This window comes from Heterodontus francisci, chromosome 8 (genome assembly GCF_036365525.1).
Source record: "Heterodontus francisci isolate sHetFra1 chromosome 8, sHetFra1.hap1, whole genome shotgun sequence".
Taxonomy (NCBI): Eukaryota; Metazoa; Chordata; class Chondrichthyes; order Heterodontiformes; family Heterodontidae; genus Heterodontus; species Heterodontus francisci.
In genome coordinates, this window is record NC_090378.1 from 93929416 (window position 1) to 93951461 (window position 22046).

Below are 22046 nucleotides of genomic sequence, written 5' to 3' on the forward strand. Positions count from 1 at the left end.
ATACCACAGCATAAGGTTAGCTTGGCCCTCAATGAGTTAAAAATGCTCGGAGCAAATTTTTCCTTTTGACTAGTAATGGATTGCCTAGCACCCAGGAAATAAAGGAGCCAAATGATTAATTTAAAGAATGCCTTATTGGCAGGCAAGGATCTGTGAAAAGAAATGCTTGGTGGGTTTTGGTAGTTCAGTTTTGAAACAATACCAAGAGATTGAGGAGCTCCAAGCACCACAGTCGTATTTATTCAACTGATATATATGTATTTGTATTGTGTTTTAATATCATTAGTGAGTTAGTGTTAAAAGCAAACCCATAATGAAATGATTAAGAGCAAGGTATACCTAACAGTAATTTATTTTTTAGTTCTTTGCAGATTCCAGGCCCAGGATGCGCGTAATTCTCTTTGGGGAAAATCCAGCGATTAGCAGCAGTTTCTCAAAGGTGTTGGGACATAGATCAGGGTTGTAATTTCTGGTAAGAGAAATGAGTTGTTGCTGCTCAGTGTATCATGCTTGTCTGACTGTTGACTTTGGCTGATAATCGTCATCACTGCCGGTTTACTGCAATGGTTGTCATTGGCCAGCTGTTTGGCCCCTGTACATTGACAACACCATATAAAAGCCCTGTCGCTGCTGAGAGCTGGATCAGAAACCAAAAGCCAAAGTGAAGCATTGACATAGTCGACAGAGACTGATTAATATCAATATGTGTAAAGGACTAGCCGCACTGCCTGCTACTTGCCTAAGAAGGTATGTCTTTAACTGCATGGAGTTCAGATCTTTTTTTGTGCTTATATTTCCAGTGGTGTTCACTTACCATTTTGTTTAACCAAATATTGCTTATAAGGTAATAATATGTGTGTATTTTATGGACTTTAAATGATCAGACAAATTTTTTAAAAATGGGAATGTTTGTGGCAGCGTGGTGTGAATTATTGGGTGGTTTGTCTAGCTTTCATTTTTATGAAGAAGGCACAGAGAGCTGAATTAAGTTGAGACCTGCACAGATACCTGGTTCACAGCTTCTTTCAGTTCTGTGTAAAAATATCAATTTCAAAAAGAAGGGAATTCATATCAAAACAATTTTTGTCCTCGTAATGATAGATGTTGCTGCTATAAATCCCTCTGAGCTCTGCTTATGTTAGATAACAGTATGCTTTGTATTTTTTGATAGACCTTTTATTAGACCCTTGCCTGTTGTGACACGTTTAGTTTCCTGAATGTGATGTCAGTTCTTTGAAGGGCTTGAATTTAACTGAGGAAAATAATTAATGTAAAAGAATTATTTCTGCACTGAGCTGGTTGCTATTTTTGTGTCTTAATAATGGCTTGGTATTAGCAACAATTCAAGCCCCAGAACATGACAATTAAAAGAAAAAATCTGTGTTTTTCTCTGGAATAGTTTACTTTTCCAATAGTTAAAGTTATTTCCATCTGATACACTAACTCCTCCCTACAACAGCCCTTGTAAGAGTCTGGTAAAGCCTCATTATAGAGTGCTGCTCCACATTTTTTTAAAAATCTGGGAGCTGCAAACAATGAGTCTTATATTACAGACCATTGTAGTAAAGTACTATTGTTTAAATGAATTATAATATATACTGCATATTCATTGAAATGCTTTATCACTGATATATTTACTTGTGCAAGATACTCACAATTAGTCAATGCACTTTATGTTGCACTTCAATACTTGTGAGGTTTCAGAGACATTGGCAATCTTTGTATAATAGGCTTGTGCTCCTTTTCTTAATCACATTTATGTCGATTCCACACAGCGCAAAGGATATGAAACATCGTCTTGGCTTCTTGTTGCCAAAAGGGGAGACACTGAGTGATCACAGCTCAGCACCCAGCAAGAAGCACAAAACAGGTGCAGCTCACAGGTAACTGTCTCCCTGAAACTACTTTAGACAATATCCAATGTCTAGTTTTACACTGTTCCTTACCACAAGATGCACAGATGCAATGAGAAGAAAATTAGTCTGTATCTATGTTTTTTCGTTACTTCCTTCCAATTTAAAAAAGAATGTGTTGTGAATCCCTGCTGGTTTCTGTGATGATGAGCAAACCATTTGGATCCTGCATTATTTCCATTTTGATGCCACTCTTTGATTTCCCTTGGCCAACTCTTTTCCAACCACATGTCCACAAACCACCAACCACCACCCCCACCCCCCCCACCACCCAAATCCCAGGAGAAAGCGACACGATTCATGACTCTCAAAGTCAAGCTGGTTGAGAAGGTCAATATTAAAAGGTCAGGTAGATTGATTTTACTTGTGTATACGTGAAAACTAGTAGGAGAAATCAGAACACATTAAATAAATGATTGGGTGGGGTAGAGTTCAGATTTTATTCTCCACCACCCCCCCAACCCCACATTGGTTGTCTAGCACGTGGAATGGCAAAATACCTCTTATATTACAATTAGAACCTCTTATGTGTTAACCTGCTACAGATGTGTGAAGAGCACCTTAATCCATTAGTAACAAGGTATCAGTTAAGTAGAGCCCTTTTCAAAAATAATACTCCGCTGACCCTGTTGTTACTAGCTACCTGCTCATTGAAGTACCTAATAATACTGTTTGGACCAATAGCACCAATGATTTAACAAATGTAACAATCTTATTTACTATCTTCACTCATCCTATTACAATATGAAGGTTAGAGTAAGTGAATTCAGTATTGCTTTGGATCATTACTCCAGTCTTGACAAGGACCTCATGTTGAGTTTTGACCATATTAATAATTGAAGCAGGCAGCATCAACAGAATGAGGATAGCATGAAAGCAGTCTTCATGTAGTACTATGACAAATTGGAAGTTTTCATTTCCTCCCCCCTGAATTTCCAGTAGTGTGGAGATGAACTGAGCACATGAGGAGAGCTGGGAAGTTCTAAAGTCATAAGGAGCAAAAATGTGTTTTTTTTCTCACCAGTTTTCTCCCCTCCTCTGCATAAGGCATTTATTTTGATTGGGATGTAGTTCCAATGGTCTCTGCAGGTCACTGGTACCTCACCCATTCATTGTGTGAGGCCAGGCAATGAATGTCTTGCAGTCTCACCCGCAGAGCTCACCACTGCCAAGCCTAATATCTACCCTCAACCAATGTCCACACATTCCAACAGGGGTCGCTGGATAATAGTCAAGAGTGGGAACCCCGACGTATTTAATACGATGAACTTTCTCTAATCTCTTTCTCTTGCCAATGCTCGATGGAGAGATGGGAGAGTGGGGGGTGAAGGGTGGGGGGGTGGGGGGGGAGTGTTGGGAGGCGGGTGGTGGAAACTAGCCTCAGAGAGCAGCATCTTTCCCATTGTTAATAGTTCCCATTCCTTTGCTGTTCTGTGCAAGTATCAACAATTGCACAGTCAGCTAATGGTAAAGCACTGGGCTAGTCCCTAGCCTCAGTGAGATGAAGCACCCAATTTTGACTCTGTGCAAGTGAATGAGTTTTGAGTGAGTTAAAATTCCACTTGAGATGACACTTTTGGGATCTGATTGGCCATTATTCAGCAAGCTTTGTTGAAGAATCATTTGCGCACTGAATCTTGTTACACGCTGATGAATTCTTGCTAGAATTTCAGCTGAATAGTTTATGTTATGACCACTTTTTATGTGCTGAAAAATGTTGAGTTCTATGCATATGAATCCAATTTGATGGTGCAATGTTGTAATAAAGGTCCATTAAAAAACCTTTTAAATGCAGGATTGGCACAATTGTAGAATTCTCTCTTATGCAGATTTAAAGGATAGATAAATAAACTTTAATTCCCACAAGCATACAGTAGGTGGTTATTTGCATTCCATAGTAAATCATATTTAAGCTATAAAGTTTACATTTATTTTACACAACCTACTTATCAGCATTGATCAGTTGGACACAATCCTTTGAGTCCATAGTGTGAAAAATCTTTGCCTCTAATTGACCAATTCTCTTACTCTTTCTCCGATTAGACTCAGTAGTGATGAAGTTAAGAAATGGAGTGAATCTTTGCAACAGCTAATATCTCATAAAGGTAAGTAGCTCTTTTAAAAGAATCACACTTGTTTCATCCATTCATCAATATTCATTGTTACAGAATTTGCTTCAAAATAACATCCTGGTAAATGGAAATACCTAGAAGATTTATCTCAATAAATTGATGTAAAAGCCATTAGGTTCTGAACTATTACTGGCACAGTCCTAATAAACTGTGAGTAATCCCATTATTAATACCAGAAGGTTAATATTGTAGTACACAAAGCTCTTGAGAAATCACCAATCTTTGCAAGGAGCCATCACCTATTCTATAAAGCTTCTCTGTAGCAATTATACAAAATCTTAAATTAGCATGTGGTTATTAAAAATTAGTTACTATTTTGAGCACCTCCATTTAAATTTATATTCATCCCTTACAAAAGATATTCAAACCATTTGTAATTAGTGGTAATAAAAATGATCCAGTTTCCTCACTAATCGGCCTTGGTTATCAAAATTAGCATTATAAATTAATTGTCCTCTTTCTATGAAACTTCTAATGCTTTTCACTGGAGTTATTGATGTATAACACTGGAGGTATTGATGTATTCCACTGCGGATATTGAGCTACCTCACTGGGGCTATCTATCTATTCCACTGGAGTTAATGAGGTACCTCACTGGGGCTGTTGAGGTATTCCACTGGAATTATTGAGGTATTCCACTGAGATTATCGAGGTATTCCACTGAGATTATTGAGGTATTCCACTGGGATTATTGTTGTACTCCACTGGGGTTATTGTTGTATTCCACTGGGGTTATTGTTGTACTCCACTGGGGTTATTGTTGTATTCCATTGGAATTATTGTGGTATTCCACTGAGGTTATTGTTGCATTCCACTGAGGTTATTGTTGTATTCCACTGGGGTTATTGTTGTATTCCACTGGGGTTATTGTTGTATTCCATTGGAATTATTGTGGTATTCCACTGAGGTTATTGTTGCATTCCACTGAGGTTATTGTTGTATTCCACTGGGGTTATTGTTGTATTCCACTGGGGTTATTGAAGTGCCTCACTGAGGTTATTGTTGTATTCCACTGGGGTTATTGTTGCATTCCGCTGGGGTTATTGTTGTATTCCACTGGGAGTATTGTGGTATTCCGCTGGGGTTATTGTCGTATTCCACTGGGGTTATTGAGGTGCCTCACTGAGGTAATTGATGAACTGCATTCATTATATTTCTAGGGTTTTGAAATATTCTGTAGAATTTGAATCCAAGTGGTTGCTTAGAAACGCAGCCTGTATCCAGAAACATGGCAGAGTCAGCAGATTTGCATAATTGTGTTTTCCAGCGTAGCTCTGCTTGTTTATAGACAAAAAAACTATGTTAATTCACCAGAACATACCTATAATGAACAGGGCCAAATTCTATCACATCAGAGGATGAAATTCAAAAATAACCGTGAGGGAAAAAAATCAATTACTCAAGCCTGAGAATCTACCCCCAGATGTTCATTTATTTAAGTATAAATTTAAATATATGTTTATTATCAGCAAATCTGGCAGTGGTTCTGTCCCAAAATTAATAAATTAATTCTAGAGAGGGAAAAATTCTGCCAGGAAAATACATGTTTAAAGGAATGCCATCTTTAAAAAAGATTCTCTCCATATTCTTCCTAAATGGAAGACAGTGAATACTGGTGATGGGATCTGCTTCTACTGGCTCTGATACATGACACAAGGAGCCATTTGTCACATGAGAGCAGTGACAAGCTTTCTTGGCAGTTATTTATTCTTGGAGGCCATCACCTTAGCTAGCATCAGCTTCTATCCAGCTGCATATGTTTTGCCAGTGGGCACTAAATAGTGATAATTTTTGTCTCCACTTCCTAATTAGGAGATTCAGGTGCCAAGTTTTGTGAACCCACTGCTGTCTGAGCTGAGATTGGTAACCCCTCAGTGATTCAACCTGGGACATTCCACTGCTGTCTAACATGACATGATGCGGTACATTTATCCACTGAGCCCCTGGGAGGCACTGTCTTCTGAAAACATATTTTGCAAACTTTTAAAAAAGTTTTTTGTGATGTCATCACTATTGGGAGGGTTCTTCTGGCTTTTTTCTCTTCCCCAGACCAAAAAAAAAATTTCAAATGCTTTTTCATTATAAGACGGTGTCCCTTTAAAGGAAAAGCAGGCTGCTAACCATTTTTCTCGGGAGCGGGGAACGGGGTTACATCTATTTTTCTACAGTGTGATTTAGGTTCTGGACTGTCCCATGGTCTGATGTCAGTTCCTCTGCTGACAAATTACAGCTGTCACTTCAAACAAAGCAAAGGCTAGACCTCCCTTCCCTCACTGACTGCAAGAGATGGGATGCAATGTTTCATCTGGCAATCCAAGTTGTGCTGTTCAGTCACCAGGGAGCCCCATGCAGCCCTGTGCCAATGACAGACCTTCCCATGCTCCAGACCTAATGTACGTGTAAGCAGTCAGCTCTGGAGGCCTACAAGAAGGGTGCTTGTTTGTGTTGACAGCTGTCTCAATCATCAAGAGCCATGTGGTAGATGCTACTTCACATCTGGATAACTGGCCTCCTGGGGTTTTACTATCATTCACAGACAGGCTGCTTCGATTCCCAACAATCTTTTCAGAGGCATGGTCACTGCGAGGGTCAATTGCTGCCAATTTCTTCTAGAACAGAGTCTATGAACAGATGTTATACTCATGCGTACAGCGCATCATTTGTTAGGATAGTTGTTTGAAGGACTGTGTTTGAGTGCAAATGAGTGAAAAGGCCTGATGTACTTTCCTATTAATTCTGCTCCAATAAATTCAACACTGTGCTCAATCATCCAAAAGAACTGAAGTTGCAAGCAAATGTGAAAGAAAGGCCATGTTCCAGAGACTTGCTATTTAGAGAGCTGAGTTACGATTAAGCATTGCTGTTTTTTTCTATTTCTGTTTAAAATCGTCTATGTACACTTCAGCTAATTGCATGATGTGGCTGTCAGTAAATAAATGAATGCGATGACATTTGTTTGTGATAGAGAAGCAATAGCATACATGCGAAAAACAAGAAGTGCCATTTCATTATGGTTTGTGATCCTTTCTACCCAAAGGCATGAGAAGGATCTTGCTTGTTTTTAATTGTTGCATTGTACAATAGACTGTTAATAAAAGTCTGGCATCCTGAATTCTCAATTGTATGATACTGTTTGGAACAAACAAACGCAAAACTGATGTGAGGATAGATGTTGACTTTGCGCAATAATGGAAGATGGGCAATGGCAAGACGCCATTGTGTTTCTTCACCCAAAACATGAAGGTAGAAATTACTGTTGGGGTTGATATCAATGTATCAAATTCTCCTTTCTCTGCTATCTTAACTGAAGTGTTAACCTATTTATAAATAATTGAGTCAACACCTCCGTCAAAATCAAGGAAGGTGGAATTTGATACAAGCACATTAAGCATTTGTGTGATAACACTGCCGTCTATAATTTATATCCTGTAATTGTCCATTAACTGCTGGTGAATTGCCCGTTAGTTTCTGCCATAACAGAGGCTTCTCATTTTCTTCACCCACACCACCCCCCTCCCCCCCTCCTCAGATGGCCTGGCAGCATTTACTGAATTTCTTCAGTCCGAGTACAGTGAAGAAAACATCAAGTTCTGGCTGGCGTGCGAGGAATACAGAAAATGCAAGTCACCTGCAAAACTGGCCTCCAAGGCAAAAAAGATTTTCAATGAATACATTGCAGTCGAGTCTCCCAGAGAAGTAAGTCTGCAATCATGGAGAAAATGTAATTTAGTGGGGGAGACATTTTTATTGGGTAAGGGTCTCAAGGAAAATGGATCAAAGATTGGTTGGTCAATGGAGTTGAGGCACAGATTGGTTCTGAACTAATTTGAATAACAGAACTGGTTCAAGGTCTTGAATGGCTTATTCCTGGTCCTGATGTTTACTCGTTCCTAGAAAGTATGCACCTGAAGATGGAGATCCAATGTTCCCTATAAATTATGCCGTGAGCCTCATGTCCAATATGATGAGGACTAATATCCCATCACCCCCACCCCTCCCAGTATGTATATTAGAGTGGATAAGGATACAAAGAAAGATCTTGCATTTATACAGCACCTTTCACATCCTCAGAAAGTCCCAAAGTGCTTCAGAACCAATTAATTACTGTTGAAGTGTAGTCACTGTTGCAATATAGGAAAATGCAACAGCCATTTGCTCACAGCAAGGCCCCATGACCAGCAAATGTGATAAGTAACCAGAGAATTTCTTTTGGTGAAATAAAAACAGGAAGTGCTGGAAATACTAAGCAGGTCTGGCAGCATCTGTGGAAAGAGAAACAGATGTTTCGATAATATAAAAGCAAAATACTGCGGATGCTGGAAATCTGAAATAAAAACAGAAAGTGCTGGAAATATTCAGCAGATCTGGCAGCATCTGTGGAGAGAGTAACAGAGTTAACGTTTCAGGTCAGTTCTGATGAAAAGTCACAGACCTGAAATGTTAACTCTGTTTCTCTCGATACAGATGCTGCCAGACCTGCTGAGTATTTCCAGCACTTTCTGTTCATGTTTCGAGTCAGATTGTTTTGGTGATGTTGGTTGAGGGAGGAATGTTGGCAAGGGACACCAAGGAGAATTCCTCTGCTCTTCATTAAGTAGTGCCATAGGATCTTATACATCCGTCTGAACAGTTGGAGGCTCAGTTTAACCTTTCATTCAAAAACATCACTTTCAACAATGCAGCACTCTCTCAATATTGCACTGAAGTGTCAGCCTAGATTATAAACTGAAACCCTTTCTGGGTCTTGAACATTTTAACACAAGACGAGAAGAATTATTTTTCATTTAATATTTTTTGGTGAGGCATGTTGACGTAGTCCTCAGTGTAAAATATTAAGTACTAATATTTAGCTATTGCATATCCGTGTAAAAGAAAATTGCCTCGAATCTGCCTCAACTCAGCTTCAGAAGAGCATTCCCCATCTTATCAGCATAATATTTTTCAATTTCTCATGCCAGGCATATTTATGGGCTGCCTGAGTAAGATTGCCAGTTTAGTGCCAACTTGTGTGCAGTTTTGAGTTGTGCATCTGTGTCCAGTAGGGACTGGGTTGAGCTGGTCCAAACTAATTGTGTATCTTACACCTGATCACAGGGTGAACAGAGAGACTGAGAGACATTCATAAAGTGAATCATTTATCCAACAGTCTAAGTTGCTTTCAAATGCAGTTGCTGGAGGTGACCAGGACACTCCGATAGCCCTTTATGTTAGCCAGAGTCCTAATCTTGCGCAAAAATGCCAGCCATTAAACTACCACTAAAATAATGCTACAACTGTATTTAAAGATGAATAAATAGCCTTGTTCATTAATTGATGTAGCTTTTATTGCCCACTATCTATATTTTTCAACGATCATTGATTTATTGAAATTATTTTCATTATGATTAATTGCAAAGATAACTTTGGATTTATAATAAAACACAGTATCAGAACTTGCCAGTAAAAATACACTGTTTTACTTCTCAGTTCTGCATAACAAAGAAGAACTAATGCTGTTGTATTGACGGACTCTTCCTTTTGGACTTTTAGGTGAACTTGGAATCACAGATAAGAGAAGAGACCAGAAAGAATATCCTAGAGCCAACTTCCTCTTGTTTTGATGAGGCACAAAGCAAGATCCAAATCTTGATGCAGAAGGACTCTTACCCCAGGTTCCTCAAGTCAAAGGTCTACTTGGATTTACTGAACCAAACTCAAGCCAGAAGCCAACAAAGGGGCAAAGCATAAACACCTTTGGTCTCTGACCCACAGTGCTCATATGCTTAGTTTATCTGGACTGTCAACACAAAGTTGTTGATTATGTGATAATAACATCAAATTACTTGTCAGATCATGTTTAAAACAAAGGTCCAAATTCTTGTTGTTACTGATAGTTATCACAAATAAATTTGGCCAAAACAGCACTTTAATCCCCTGAGAATGAAGGCAGCATTTTTATACAATTTCAGTAAAAGATAACGGTAGAATCTTTCAATTTTTCCCAGTAGTATTTGTAATAGCAGTAAATGATTTTTTTTGTGGTGCAAACTTGTTTTCTGTGCCCTTCACAATGATACGCACTGGAATTAGGGAGAGAACACATTTATATGAGGGGATATGAACAAATTTGCATTCTGAATAATTTGAAATAAATTCAGCACACATGGTTGTTACATAAGTTTTATTTTCAAGTGGGTTTCAATATATTTTTTTTACAATTTATTTACCATATGCATGTGTACACTGACAAAATACCAGTACTGAGATGCCTACCCTCTTAGTTCTTTTTCTTTCGTATTCCATACGGTGTCCATTCCTTTGCGCTTACTGTAGTACAGGTTGAATAAATAGTAAAATGCACAGCAATATTGCATTCTAAGCAATATTACATAGAAGGACCATTACCTCCAAGTACCCCTCCAAGTCACACACCATCCCATCTTGGACATATAAGACCATTCATTCATGGTTCCTGGGTTACAATCCTTGAACTCCCTAGCTAACAGCCCTGTATGATTACCTTCACCACGTGGACTGCAAAGGTTCAAGAAGAAGGCTCACCACCAACTTCTCAAGAATGATTTAAAAAAAGCTGTAGGCACACATTGTTTCCCAGATAAATTCATCATTAAAATATTGAATCACGCACACGACAGTATGACAACATGTGGCCACCATTGGTTGATTCTTTGTCAGCTGATGAGTATTGATAAAGTTCTTTTGGAAATGCAACCTGACAGTCTGGACAGAAATCCTCCTGTACTATTTTGCATGCTACCTACTTGAAAACAGTTTTCATTGTTTTGAAATGTGTATGTACCTTTCCTTCCTTTTGGGCCTCCTTATCTCGAGAGACAATGGATACGCGCAGATTCCTCAACTTGTCATAAATATGTTATTACACAAAACAGAGTGTATGATAGGGGAACATGGTCAATGGAAGCAACAATCTTGCTTGTTCTGTATGTTTGTTAAGAATATACTTGAGTATACTGAAGTCAATTGTGGCATTTGACATTATCTGAGAATAATTTATTATATTTCAGTATTAATGTGAAAGTTTAATTATTTTTATATTTCAGTATTGTTGAATTCTAACTATATTTAAGTTACTCTGACAGGCTGCAGTGTGATGTACTTATGGGAGCTAAACAATAGCAGAATTCTAAGCTTAGCCGCAGATGTAGAGTTGTTCTAAGAGCCACCATTGCTCTTTTATATTTATTGACTAAATTATAGTGCATGGGAATTTCTTTTTGTTTTGAATAGTTCAATAAATTATGTTTCATATTAACCTACTGGTCGAAATCATTATTATTTTAATTGTCAAATCAAATACCCCACATGTGGAAAAAATGACTTGTCTTAACTTGAATTTTAATTTTGTTCCAACCTTGCATCCTCCTTTCCTGAAAGTGGTGACTTTTGTTGGTACAGTTCCATAGGTTATGGCCAGAGAGGAAAGTTGGGGGACAAAAAAGGAGGAAATTATAACAAGAGAAAGGGAATGAAAAAGAAAGGAGATGGCAAGCGAGAGAGACAGATAAAGGGGGATTGAGAGAGACCAAGAAAGAGGGAGATAGAAACATAGAAAGTAGGAGCAGGAGTAGGCCATTCGGCCCTTCGAGCCTGCACCGCCATTCAATACGATCATGGCTGATAGGAAGAATGTGGCTAATTTAACTTGGCCAAAGGAAGGAAAGAGGGAATCTCTGGACAATCCATTGATGATTTGGTTGACCATATTATAAGACAGTTACGGGGTGGTAATAGTCTCAAAGTGGCACTGATACATTTACTGCCCTGTTTATATTGGTGATATGGCTGGCACCATTTTGGATAGGTCTCTCAGCAGGGCATCCTAGGCATACCCTGGCATGTGGGTCAGTTGGTAGAATTCTTGCTGCTGAATCAGAAAGTTGCAGATTAAAGTCACACTCCAGAGCCTTGAGCACATACTCTCAGCTGGCACTCTAGTGCAGCACTGAGGGAGCGCTGCAGTGTCAAGAGTGCCATATTTCAATTGAGACTTAAACTGAGGCACCGATTGCCCTCTCAGATGGCTGTTAATGATCCCATGGCACTATTTGAAGAGTTGGGGTGTCCTGACCATTATTTATCCCTCAACAGACATCACAAAAACAGATGATCTGATCATTATCACATTACTGTTTGTGGGACCTTGCAGTGCACAAATTGGTTGCTGCATTTTGACATCACAATAGTGACTACACTTCAAAAGTATTTTATTGATTGGAAAACACTGTGGTATGTCCTTACCTCATAAAGGGCACTGCATAAATGCAAGTTCTTTCTTTCTCCAACCATACAAACCTAAGGGAAGAGTGTCTAAGGAATATTATACATTTTCTAATGCTTGATCACCTATCCTTACTGCTGCTAAGAAATATCAGTCGTTTAGAATCAGTAAAAGATTGGCCTTATCCTTTCTGCTATTACCATTACTTAGCTAGGGTGAGGTATCGGTGGGACCCCTTCTTTCTCTCTTAGGTAAGTGCACTTCTACATCAATAATCATAGCCTCATGTGAGAATATCATGAACAACATTGAACGGTTCCTTTCCTCAGGCATCAAATGCATTTGCATCTTATTCCTGGCATGCATTGGTGAAAAATGGCCCTTCATACTCTCCCAGGGATATCTGCACATTATGATTATGGTACGGGATCGGGTTCAATTGGACACCATAAGCCTTTACCCCAGCAACAAGGCAGATGTTTTTGCCTGATTGATGTTCCAGATGTACTCCCTTCAACCCATATTTCAGTTGTATGGGAAGCTCTGTGTTGTTTCTTCCTTTCATCTTCATCTACTTGCTTCAAAAAGAAAGACAAGAGATGTGGATAAATCCCCAGGCCCAGATGAGATGTATCCCAGGCTGTTATGTGAGGCAAGGGAGGAGATTGCAGGGGCTCTGACACAAACTTTCAAATCTTCTCTTGCCGCAGGAGAAGTGCCAGAGGACTGAAGGACAGCGAATGTGGTACCATTATTTAAGAAAGGTAGTAGAGATAAACCAGGTAATTACAGGCCAGTGAGTCAGTGGTTGGGAAAATTTTGGAAAACATTCTGAGGGACAGGATTAATCTCCACTTAGAGAGGCAGGGATTAATCAAGGATAGTCAGCATGGCTTTATCGCGGAAGATCGTGTCTAACAAATTTGATTGAATTTTTCGTGGAGCTGACTCCATGTGTAAATGAGAGTAAAGGAGTTGATGTAGTCTACATGGACGTCAGTAAGGCTTTTGATAAGGTCCCCCAGGGGAGATTGTTTAAGAAGGTAAGAGCCCATGGGATCCAGGGCAATTTGGCAAATTGGATCCAAAATTGGCTTAGTGGCAGGAGGCAGAGGGTGATGGTCGAGTGTTGTTATTGCAATTGGAAGCCTGTGACCAATGGTATACCGCAGGGATCGGTTCTGGGACCCTTGCTGTTTTTAGTGTACATTAATGATTTAGACATGAATATAGGAGGTATTATATATCGGAGTAAGTTCACAGATGACAAGAAAATTGGTGGTGTCGTAAATAGTTAAGAACTTAGTTGAGACAGAAGGGCTAGACACACAACAATACACAGTGTGTTGAAACATAGGGGGGTTGGGTAAAAAGGGGGAGCAGCACAAAAATAGCCGAGGAATTGCAGACAGTCCAGAAAAACAAGAGAAATACTCCCAGACACACTGTCCTTGCATATGCAAGATAAAGGAGTTGCTATGGACACGAGATATGATTAGACCCACAGGAGACAATGGGAGAGTGTAAGAAACAAGATGTGCTGACCAGGTTCTCACTGAACCAAATTATCATTATGTCATTATACCAGACCCCTAAGAGTAAGTAAGGGGGTGGGTCTTGGAAACAAGATTTAATCCCTGACTGAAACTGGGGATGGCACGAGCACCCTGGGGAAGAACACTTAAGAAGACACCCTGAGTCAAGGGCTCAGAGTACAGAAGAGCAGCCGCAAGTCTGAGACTGATCACCGTGTGTCTTGACGGGTAGTATACTGTGCAAGTAGTGAGTGCTTGTACTTGATGATTTAATATGTGAATAAAACATTGATATACCTTTCACCAGTCCACTTTTGTGAATTCTTCAAGAGTAAATGCAGATTAGGCACTACAGTGAGGAGTAAAGCCTCAGATTATAGGATGATATAGATGGACTGGTAAGATGGGCGGAGCAGTGGCAAATGGAATTTAACCCTGAGAAGTGTGAGGTGATCCATTTTTGGAGGACTAACAAAGCAAGGGAGCATACAATAGATGGTAGGACCCTAGGAAGTACAGAGGGTCAGAGGGACCTTGGTGTACTTGTCCATAGATCACTGAAGACAGCAGCACAGGTAGATAAAGTGGTTAGGAAGGCATATGGGATACTTGCCTTTATTAGTCGAGGCATAGAATATAAGAGCAGGGTGGTTTGATGGAGCTGTATAAAACGCTAGTTAGGCCACAGGGGGAGTAATGTGTACAGTTCTGGGGGCCACACTATAGGAAGGATGTGATTGCACTGGAGAGGGTGCAGAGGAGACTCACTGGGCTGGAGCATTTCAGCTATGATAGGATAGGGTTGTTTTCCTTAGAGCAGAGAAGGCTGAATGGGGAACTGATTGAGGAGTACAAAATTATGAAGGGCATAGATAGGGTAGATAGGAAGAAAATTTTTCCCTTAGAGGCCGTGTCAATAGCCAGGGGGCAGAGATTTAAGGTAAAGAGCAGGAGGTTTAGAGGGGATTTGAGGAAAAGCTTTTTCACCCAGACGGTGATTGGAATCTGGAACACACTGCCTGAACGGGTAGTAGAGGCAGGAACCCTCGAAACATATCAGAAGTATTTAGATGAGCACTTGAAATGCCAGAGCATACAAGGCTATGGGCCAAGTGCTGGAAAATGGTATTAGAATAGATAGGCTTGATGGCTAGTGCGGCCACGGTGGGCCGAAGAGCCTGTTTCTGTGCTGTATAACTCTATGAGTCTATGACTCTACGAAATTTACAATTGAGAAATAGTGCATAGGGAAGAATTATTGGTTTTGCATGCCTCTTTTGCTTTCAAAAAAGAAAGCAAGACCTGCATTTATATAGCGCCTTTTGTGACCACTGGACCCTCCAAAGCACTTAACAGCCAATGAAGTGGAATCACTGTTGTAATGTAGGAAGCAGAGCAGCCAATGTGCACACAGCAAACTCCCACAAACGGCAAAGTGATAATTACCAGATAATCTGTTTTTGTGATATTGATTGAGGGGTAAATATAGGCCAGGACACCTGGGAGAACTCCCCTGATCCTCTTCAAGGGATATTTGCATCCACCTGAGAAAGGAGACAGGACCTCAGTTTAACATCTCATCTGAAATCAGCACCTCCAACAGTGCAGCATTCCCTCAGTACTGCACTGGAATTTCTGCCTTGATTTCCCAGACTGAGACTTAAACCCATGAGCTTCTGACTCAGCAGCAAGAATGCTACCAACTGAGCCACATGTGACACCTGATGAAAGGTCACTGACCTGAAACATTAACTCTATTTCTCTCTCCGCAGATGCTGCCAGACCTGCGGAGTATTTGCAGCACTTTTTGCTTTTATTTCCGTTTTTCAGCATCTGCAGTATTTTGCTTTTATTCTTCCCGTTATTCCCTACTGTAGCAAACGATAGTTGGACATGGTCACTATTCATGTATGAGGCTAGACTTTGGTGTAGCCACAAAATGCATCACATCCATAGCCAATCTTGTCTTACTCAACATCCACACACAATGGACAGAATTTTATTGGAAGTGGGATGGTACCGCGTCAGGACCATGACCAGAAGTTTACGCCCCCACCTAACAGGAGCAGGCTGGGGGCGTGGGGAGGGGGCGGTGCTGTAAAATTGAGTGGGAGGCAGGGGGTGCCGTTCCCGATGCCTTCCTGCCCCGGCTGCAATTTTACCAGGTGCGAAGGCAGCAGGAAATGGCCCACCCAGCCCAAGCCATTCAAGGCCCTTAAGTGGCCAATTAACTGCCACTTAAGGGTCTCATCCCACTGCCACTGGTATTTTATTAGCAGCCAGTGGGCACCTCAGACCCCCACAGGGCTGCCATGTTTTATCTGGCTGCCTCCTTGTGGGCGGGGGAGGCCCTCTTTGTGGGCTGGTGGGGCCCTCCTGATGGGCTGGGGGGGCCCTCCTGATTGGGCACTACTGAAGTTCAAACTGCCCCACTGAAATAAAGTCCACCCACCACCGCCATCCCCCTCAGCACCCCCCACAGCCAACTCCCCCTTGCCTCGCCGGGGCCCAAATGCTTGTCCCCAGCAAGGCCCCAAAAATTTACCTTTCTTCCAGGGCCGGCACCCTCTTGCTGCTGAAGCTGGGTGCAGTCCCAGCAGTGGCCACCGCTCCCAGTGGTGCTGCTGGGACTGAGAGCTGCCGGCCCGCTGATTGGCTGGCAGCTCTTGGAGGCAGGACTTCCTGCCTCAGAGAGGGGGATATTCCGCCCAAGTCCAATTAAGGGCCTGGGCCAAGTAAAATCGTAGCATGGCTCCCTGAGGCGGAGGCAGGCACATCCCTGACTTTTTGGTCGGTGGGCGGGGCCTCCCACCCAATGCAAAATTCTGGCCCATATGTGGGTCCTGGGGCTGCATGGATGGACAGCGGGACCACATTGACAATTTTCCCAGAGGCAGCTTTTTAATTGGCTGCCACCGGTCCTGCCGTCCAATTAAGGATGGTGGACAGCCTGCTGATGCCGTTGGCCCAGTCAGATGAGCTTCTCTCTGGGAGAGGTGGGCGCTGCTGAGGAAGGCCTGAGAACATGAAGGCACCTCAACATGAGGCACCCTCGAGAAGGTAACTTGAATTACAAAAATTAGGTGGCCAAGGCCGAGGCCGTGGCCCCCCTCTTTGGGGCATGGAGCCTCCAGCTTGGGTGCTCCTGTGGGAAGCATCTTTTGGAAGCCCTTGGGAGTCCCCCTCCATGCAACTGGCAGCCTCCCCATGAGGCGGGAAGCCATTCCACCGCTGGCAAAATGCCAACAGCCCAGGAAAATGGTCCTTAATTGGGCCTTTAATTATTCAAATTGGCCGCCCACCTCCAGCTGGCGGGCAGCCGAGCCACTGTTGTTCCTACCGCTGGGAAACTTTCCCAGCAGCGTGATTCCAACAGGGAGTCGTCCTGATGCAGCTCCTCAGCATTTTACCTCTATCTACCTCCTCCTTAAGTACATTTAGTGATCTAGCCTCCACAGCTGTCTGAGGTAGAGAATTCCAGAGATTCACCACCCTCTGAGAGAAGAAATTCCTTCGCATCTCAGTTTTAAAAGTGTGCCCCCTTATTCTGTAATTATGTCCCCTAGTTCAAGATTCCCCCACTAGTGGAAACATCTTCTAACATCTACCCTGTCGAGCCCCCTTAAAATCTTATATGTTTCCATAAGATCACCTCTCATTCTTCTAAACTCCAATGAATAAAGGCCTAACCTGTTTAGCCACTCTTGATAAGACATTCCAGGAATCAGCCGAGTGAACTTTTTCTGAACTGCCTCCAATGCTAGTATATCCTTCTTTAAATACGGGGACCAAAACTGTATGCAGTACTCCAGGTGTGGCCTCACCAACACCCTGTACAGTTCTAACAGGACTTCCCTATTTTTAAACTCGAACCCCCTAACAATAAAGGCCAAAATTCCATTTGCCTTCTTAATTACCTGCTGCACCTGCATGCTAACCTTTTGTGTTTCACGCAGAAGAACACCCAGATCCCTCTCTACTGCAGTATTTTGTAGTCTTTCTCCATCTAAATAATAATCTGCCTCTTTATTCTTCCTACCAAAGTGGATTACCTCACACTTTCCCACATTGAACACCATCGGACAAATTTTTGCCCACTCACTTAACCTATCCTTTGCAGATTCTTTGTGTCCTCCTCACAACATGCCTTCCCACCTATTTTTGTATCGTCAGCAAATTTGGATACACTACACTCTGTCCTTTCCTCTAAGTCATTAATGTAGATAGTAAATAAATGAGTCCTGCTTTCTGTCTCCCTCCTTTCTTGAATAGGGGTGTCACATTAGCCGTTTTCCAATCCACTGGTACCCTACTGGAATCCAGTGAGTTTTGGTATATTATGAACAATGCCTCCACTATCTCCGCAGCCACTTCTTTTAAAACCCTTGGGTGCAGGCCATCAGGTCCTGGCGACTTGTCTGCCTTTAGTCTCATCAGTTTGTCCCGCACCTTTTCCCTCGTGATAGAGATTGTTATAAGTTCCTCCCTCCCATTTACACCTTGTTCATCTATTACTGTTGGGATGCTTATAATGTCCTCCACCGTGAAGACTGATGCAAAATATTGGTTTAAATTATCTGCCATTTCCCTGTTCCCTGTTATTAATACCCCATTCTCATCCTCTAAGGGCCCCACACTTACTTTAGCTACTCTCTTCCTTTTAATATACCCATAGAAGCTCTTACTGTTTGTTTTTATATTTCTTGCCAATTTACTTTCATTTTCTCCCTCTTTATTAGTTTTTTAGTCATCTGCTGCTGGTTTCTAAAAACTTCCCAATCCTCTGGCCTACCACTCATTTTCGCCGCATTGTACACCATTGTTTTAGATTTGATACTCTCCTTAACTTCCTTTGTTATCCACGAGTGGTTCATCGTTCTCTTCGAGTCCTTCCTTCTGACTGGAATAAATGTTTACTGAGTGTTATGAAATATCTGCTTAAAAGTCTGCCACTGCTCATCTACTGACTTCCCCTGTAGTCTATCTTCCCAGCCCGCTTTAGACAGCTTTTTCTTCATACCTCTGTAATTGCCCTTGTTTAAGTTGAAGACACTGGTTTGAGATCCGAGTTGCTCACCCTCAAACTGAATTTGAAATTCTACTATGTTATGATCGCTTCCCCCTAGAGGATCCTTAACTATGAGATCTCTTATTAATCCTGCCTCATTACACATTACCAAATCTAAAACAACCTGTTCCCTGGTAGGTTCTGCAACATATTGCTCTAAGTAATAACTCCCTGAGGCACTCTACAAATTTGTCTTCCATGCTACCCTTGCCAATTTGTCTTGTCCAGTCTATATGCAGATTAAAATCACCCATGATAATTGCAGTGCCCTTCTTACACGCCTCCATTATTTCCTGATTAATATCTTGTCCTACAGAGTGGCAACTCATCGGGGCCCTATTGACCACTCCCACCCATGATTTCTTTCCCTTGCTATTCCTTATTTCTACCCGAACTGATCCTACTTCACAATCTATTACACCTATATCATTACTCACAATTGTACTGATCCCTTCCTTTAATAGCAAAGCTACCCCACCTCCTTTTCCTTTCTGCCTATTCTTCCGGAATGTTGAATACCCTTGAACATTTAGATTCCAGTCCTGGTCATCCTGCAACCACGTCTCAGTGATACCTATCAAATCATACTCATTTATTTCTATCTGTGCCGTCAGCTCATCTATCTTGTCACAAATGCTATGTGCATTCAGATAAAGAGTCTTAAGCTTTGACTTTTTACCATTTTTACCTACTCTGGTTCTAATTTCTGCTGTACTCTTGTGCTGGCGGGCAGCCATAAAGACAGGGCTAAATTGTGGCGAGTCGAAGAAACTTAGTACTTGGCAGGAAAAAAGACAGAGGCGCAAGGGGAGAGCCAACTGTGCAACAGCCCCGACAAACAAATTTCGCTGCAGCACCTGTGGAAGAGCCTGTCACTCCAGAATTGGCCTTTATAGCCACTCCAGGCACTGCTTCACAAACCACTGACCACCTCCAGGCGCGTATCCATTGTCTCTCGAGATAAGGAGGCCCAAAAGAAAGAAGAACTCTTGTGCTTATGTTCTCTGTCCCTTCCTGTCACTCTCTGATTAATGTATGTTCCTTCACTGCCCTGCACCTCTGCTCTCTCGTTACTATTCGACTTTTTAAACTTCCCTTCAATTGAACCCTCCCCCCCCACTATTTAGTTTAAAGCCTTATCCTACCTCCCTTCTTTCCCCATAATGGAGTCATCCAAATTCACTCCGCAACTACTTTATTGCAATGTATCCCTTCTTACAACCTTAGTTATACGATTTGCCAGGACACTTGTCCCAGCATGGTTCAAGTGAAGCCCATCCCAATGGAACAGCGCTCTCTTTCCCCAGTACAGGTGCCAGTGTCCCATGAATCGGCACCCATTTCTCCCTCACCAATCTTTGAGCCACACATTTACCTCACTAATCTTATTTGCCCTATGCCAATTAGCACGTGACTCGGGTTGTAATCTGGGGATTATTACCTTTGTGGTTCTGCTTTTTAATTTGGCCCCGAGTTGCTCATAGTCCCTCAGCAGAACCTCTTTCCTAGTCCTACCTATGTCGTTGGTACCTACTTGGACCACGACAACTGGATCTTTTTCCTCCCACTCCAAGTTCCTCTCCAGCCCAGAAGAGATGTCCTTAACCTTGGCACCAAGTAGGCAACACAGTCTTCAGGACTCTCTATCTTTGCTGCAGAGAACAGTATCTATTCCCCTAATTATGCTATCCCCTACTATAACTACGTTTCTCTTTTCTCCCCCCACTTGATGGCACTCTGAACCAGGGTGCTGTGGTCAGTTCACTCATCCTCCCTATAGTCTGTGCCCTCGTCCACACTGGGAGCAAGAACCTCATACCTATTGGCTAAGGGCACTGGCTGAGGCCCCTCCAAAGCTAAATTCTGGATCCCCATACCCGCCTCACTCGCAGTCACACCCTCTTGTCCCTGACCACAGTCCAGATTGGATGTAATTAATCTAAGGAGTGTGACTGTCTCCTGAAACAGTGTCCAGGTAACTCTCCCCCTCCCTGATGTGTCGCAGTGTCCGCAGCTCGGACTCCAGTTCATCAACTCTGAGCCGAAGTTCCTCGAACACCAACACTTGCTGCAGATGTGGTCACCGTGGATCGCACCGGCGTCCACCAGCTCCCACATACTACAGCTGCAACACATCGCCTGCCCAGCCATCTCTATTCAATTTAATTAATTAATTTGGATCACAGTATTTAAAAAAAAAACTATTTAAGTGTACTCTTAACCTGTGATGATGTCGCCTGATTTAAATTACTTGACCAAAAACAAAAAAAAAGGAAAAAACAACACGAAACACGGAAGAAGTAAAGAAATACCCACCAATCACTTACCAGCCCTCCTATGACGTCACACTTCGATTTTTGCTGGTCAAGTAGGTTCACAAAACAGAATAAAGCGCTCTCTCCGCCATCACTTACAGTTACGGTTTGCCAACTTGAAAATGCCCCATGTATCCTGACTCTCTGTTTCCTGTTTGTTAGCCAATCCTCTATCCATGCTAATATATTATGCCCAACAATATAGGCTCTTATCTTGTGTAGTAATGTTTTTTGTGGCACCTTATCAAAAGCCTTCTGGAAATTGAAATACACTGCATCTACAGGTTCCCCTTCATTCATCTTGCTTGTTACATCTTCAAAGAACTCTATTAAATTTGTCAAATATTTCATAAAACCATGCTGACTCTGCCTGATTGCATTATGATTTTCTAAATGTCCTGCTACTACTTCCTTAATAATGGATTCCAGCATCTCCCAATGATAGAAGTTCGGCTAACTGGCCTATAATTTCCTGCTTTCTGTTGCCTCCCTCCACCCCCACTATCTTAAATAGAAGTGTTCCATTTGCAGTTTTCCAATCCGCTGGAACCTTTTCAGAATCTAGGGAATTTTGGAAGATTACACCCAAGGCATCCACTATCTCTGCAGTCATTTATTTTACAAAGTGATTCCTGACAACGCTGGCCGCCACTGACGTCACCAGGCTGCGCCGCGGTGCGCACATGCGCAGACGGTCTCCTGCTCTCTGCGCATGCGCTGCGTTCCAGCTTGCCAGGACTGGTTAGTGCATGCGCCGATGACATCATCGCATGACGTGTGCATCTTCGGGCAACGCGCCTGGTCGGCCTCTGCGCGTGCGCTTTATGCAACGCCAACGGGTATT

The 22046-nt window shown here is 42.0% G+C and overlaps 1 protein-coding gene across 1 annotated transcript; it reads left to right on the forward strand.

Moving 5' to 3' along the window:
• The first annotated feature begins 660 nt into the window (after positions 1-660).
• On the forward strand, positions 661-11266 carry LOC137372574 (regulator of G-protein signaling 4-like). The gene is made up of 5 exons (XM_068036510.1): positions 661-747; positions 1776-1883; positions 3957-4018; positions 7575-7741; positions 9575-11266. Exons 1-5 carry the CDS (start codon positions 704-706, stop codon positions 9770-9772), a joined length of 579 nt encoding a protein of 192 aa, XP_067892611.1. The 5' UTR covers positions 661-703; the 3' UTR covers positions 9773-11266.
• The last annotated feature ends 10780 nt before the right edge of the window (positions 11267-22046 follow it).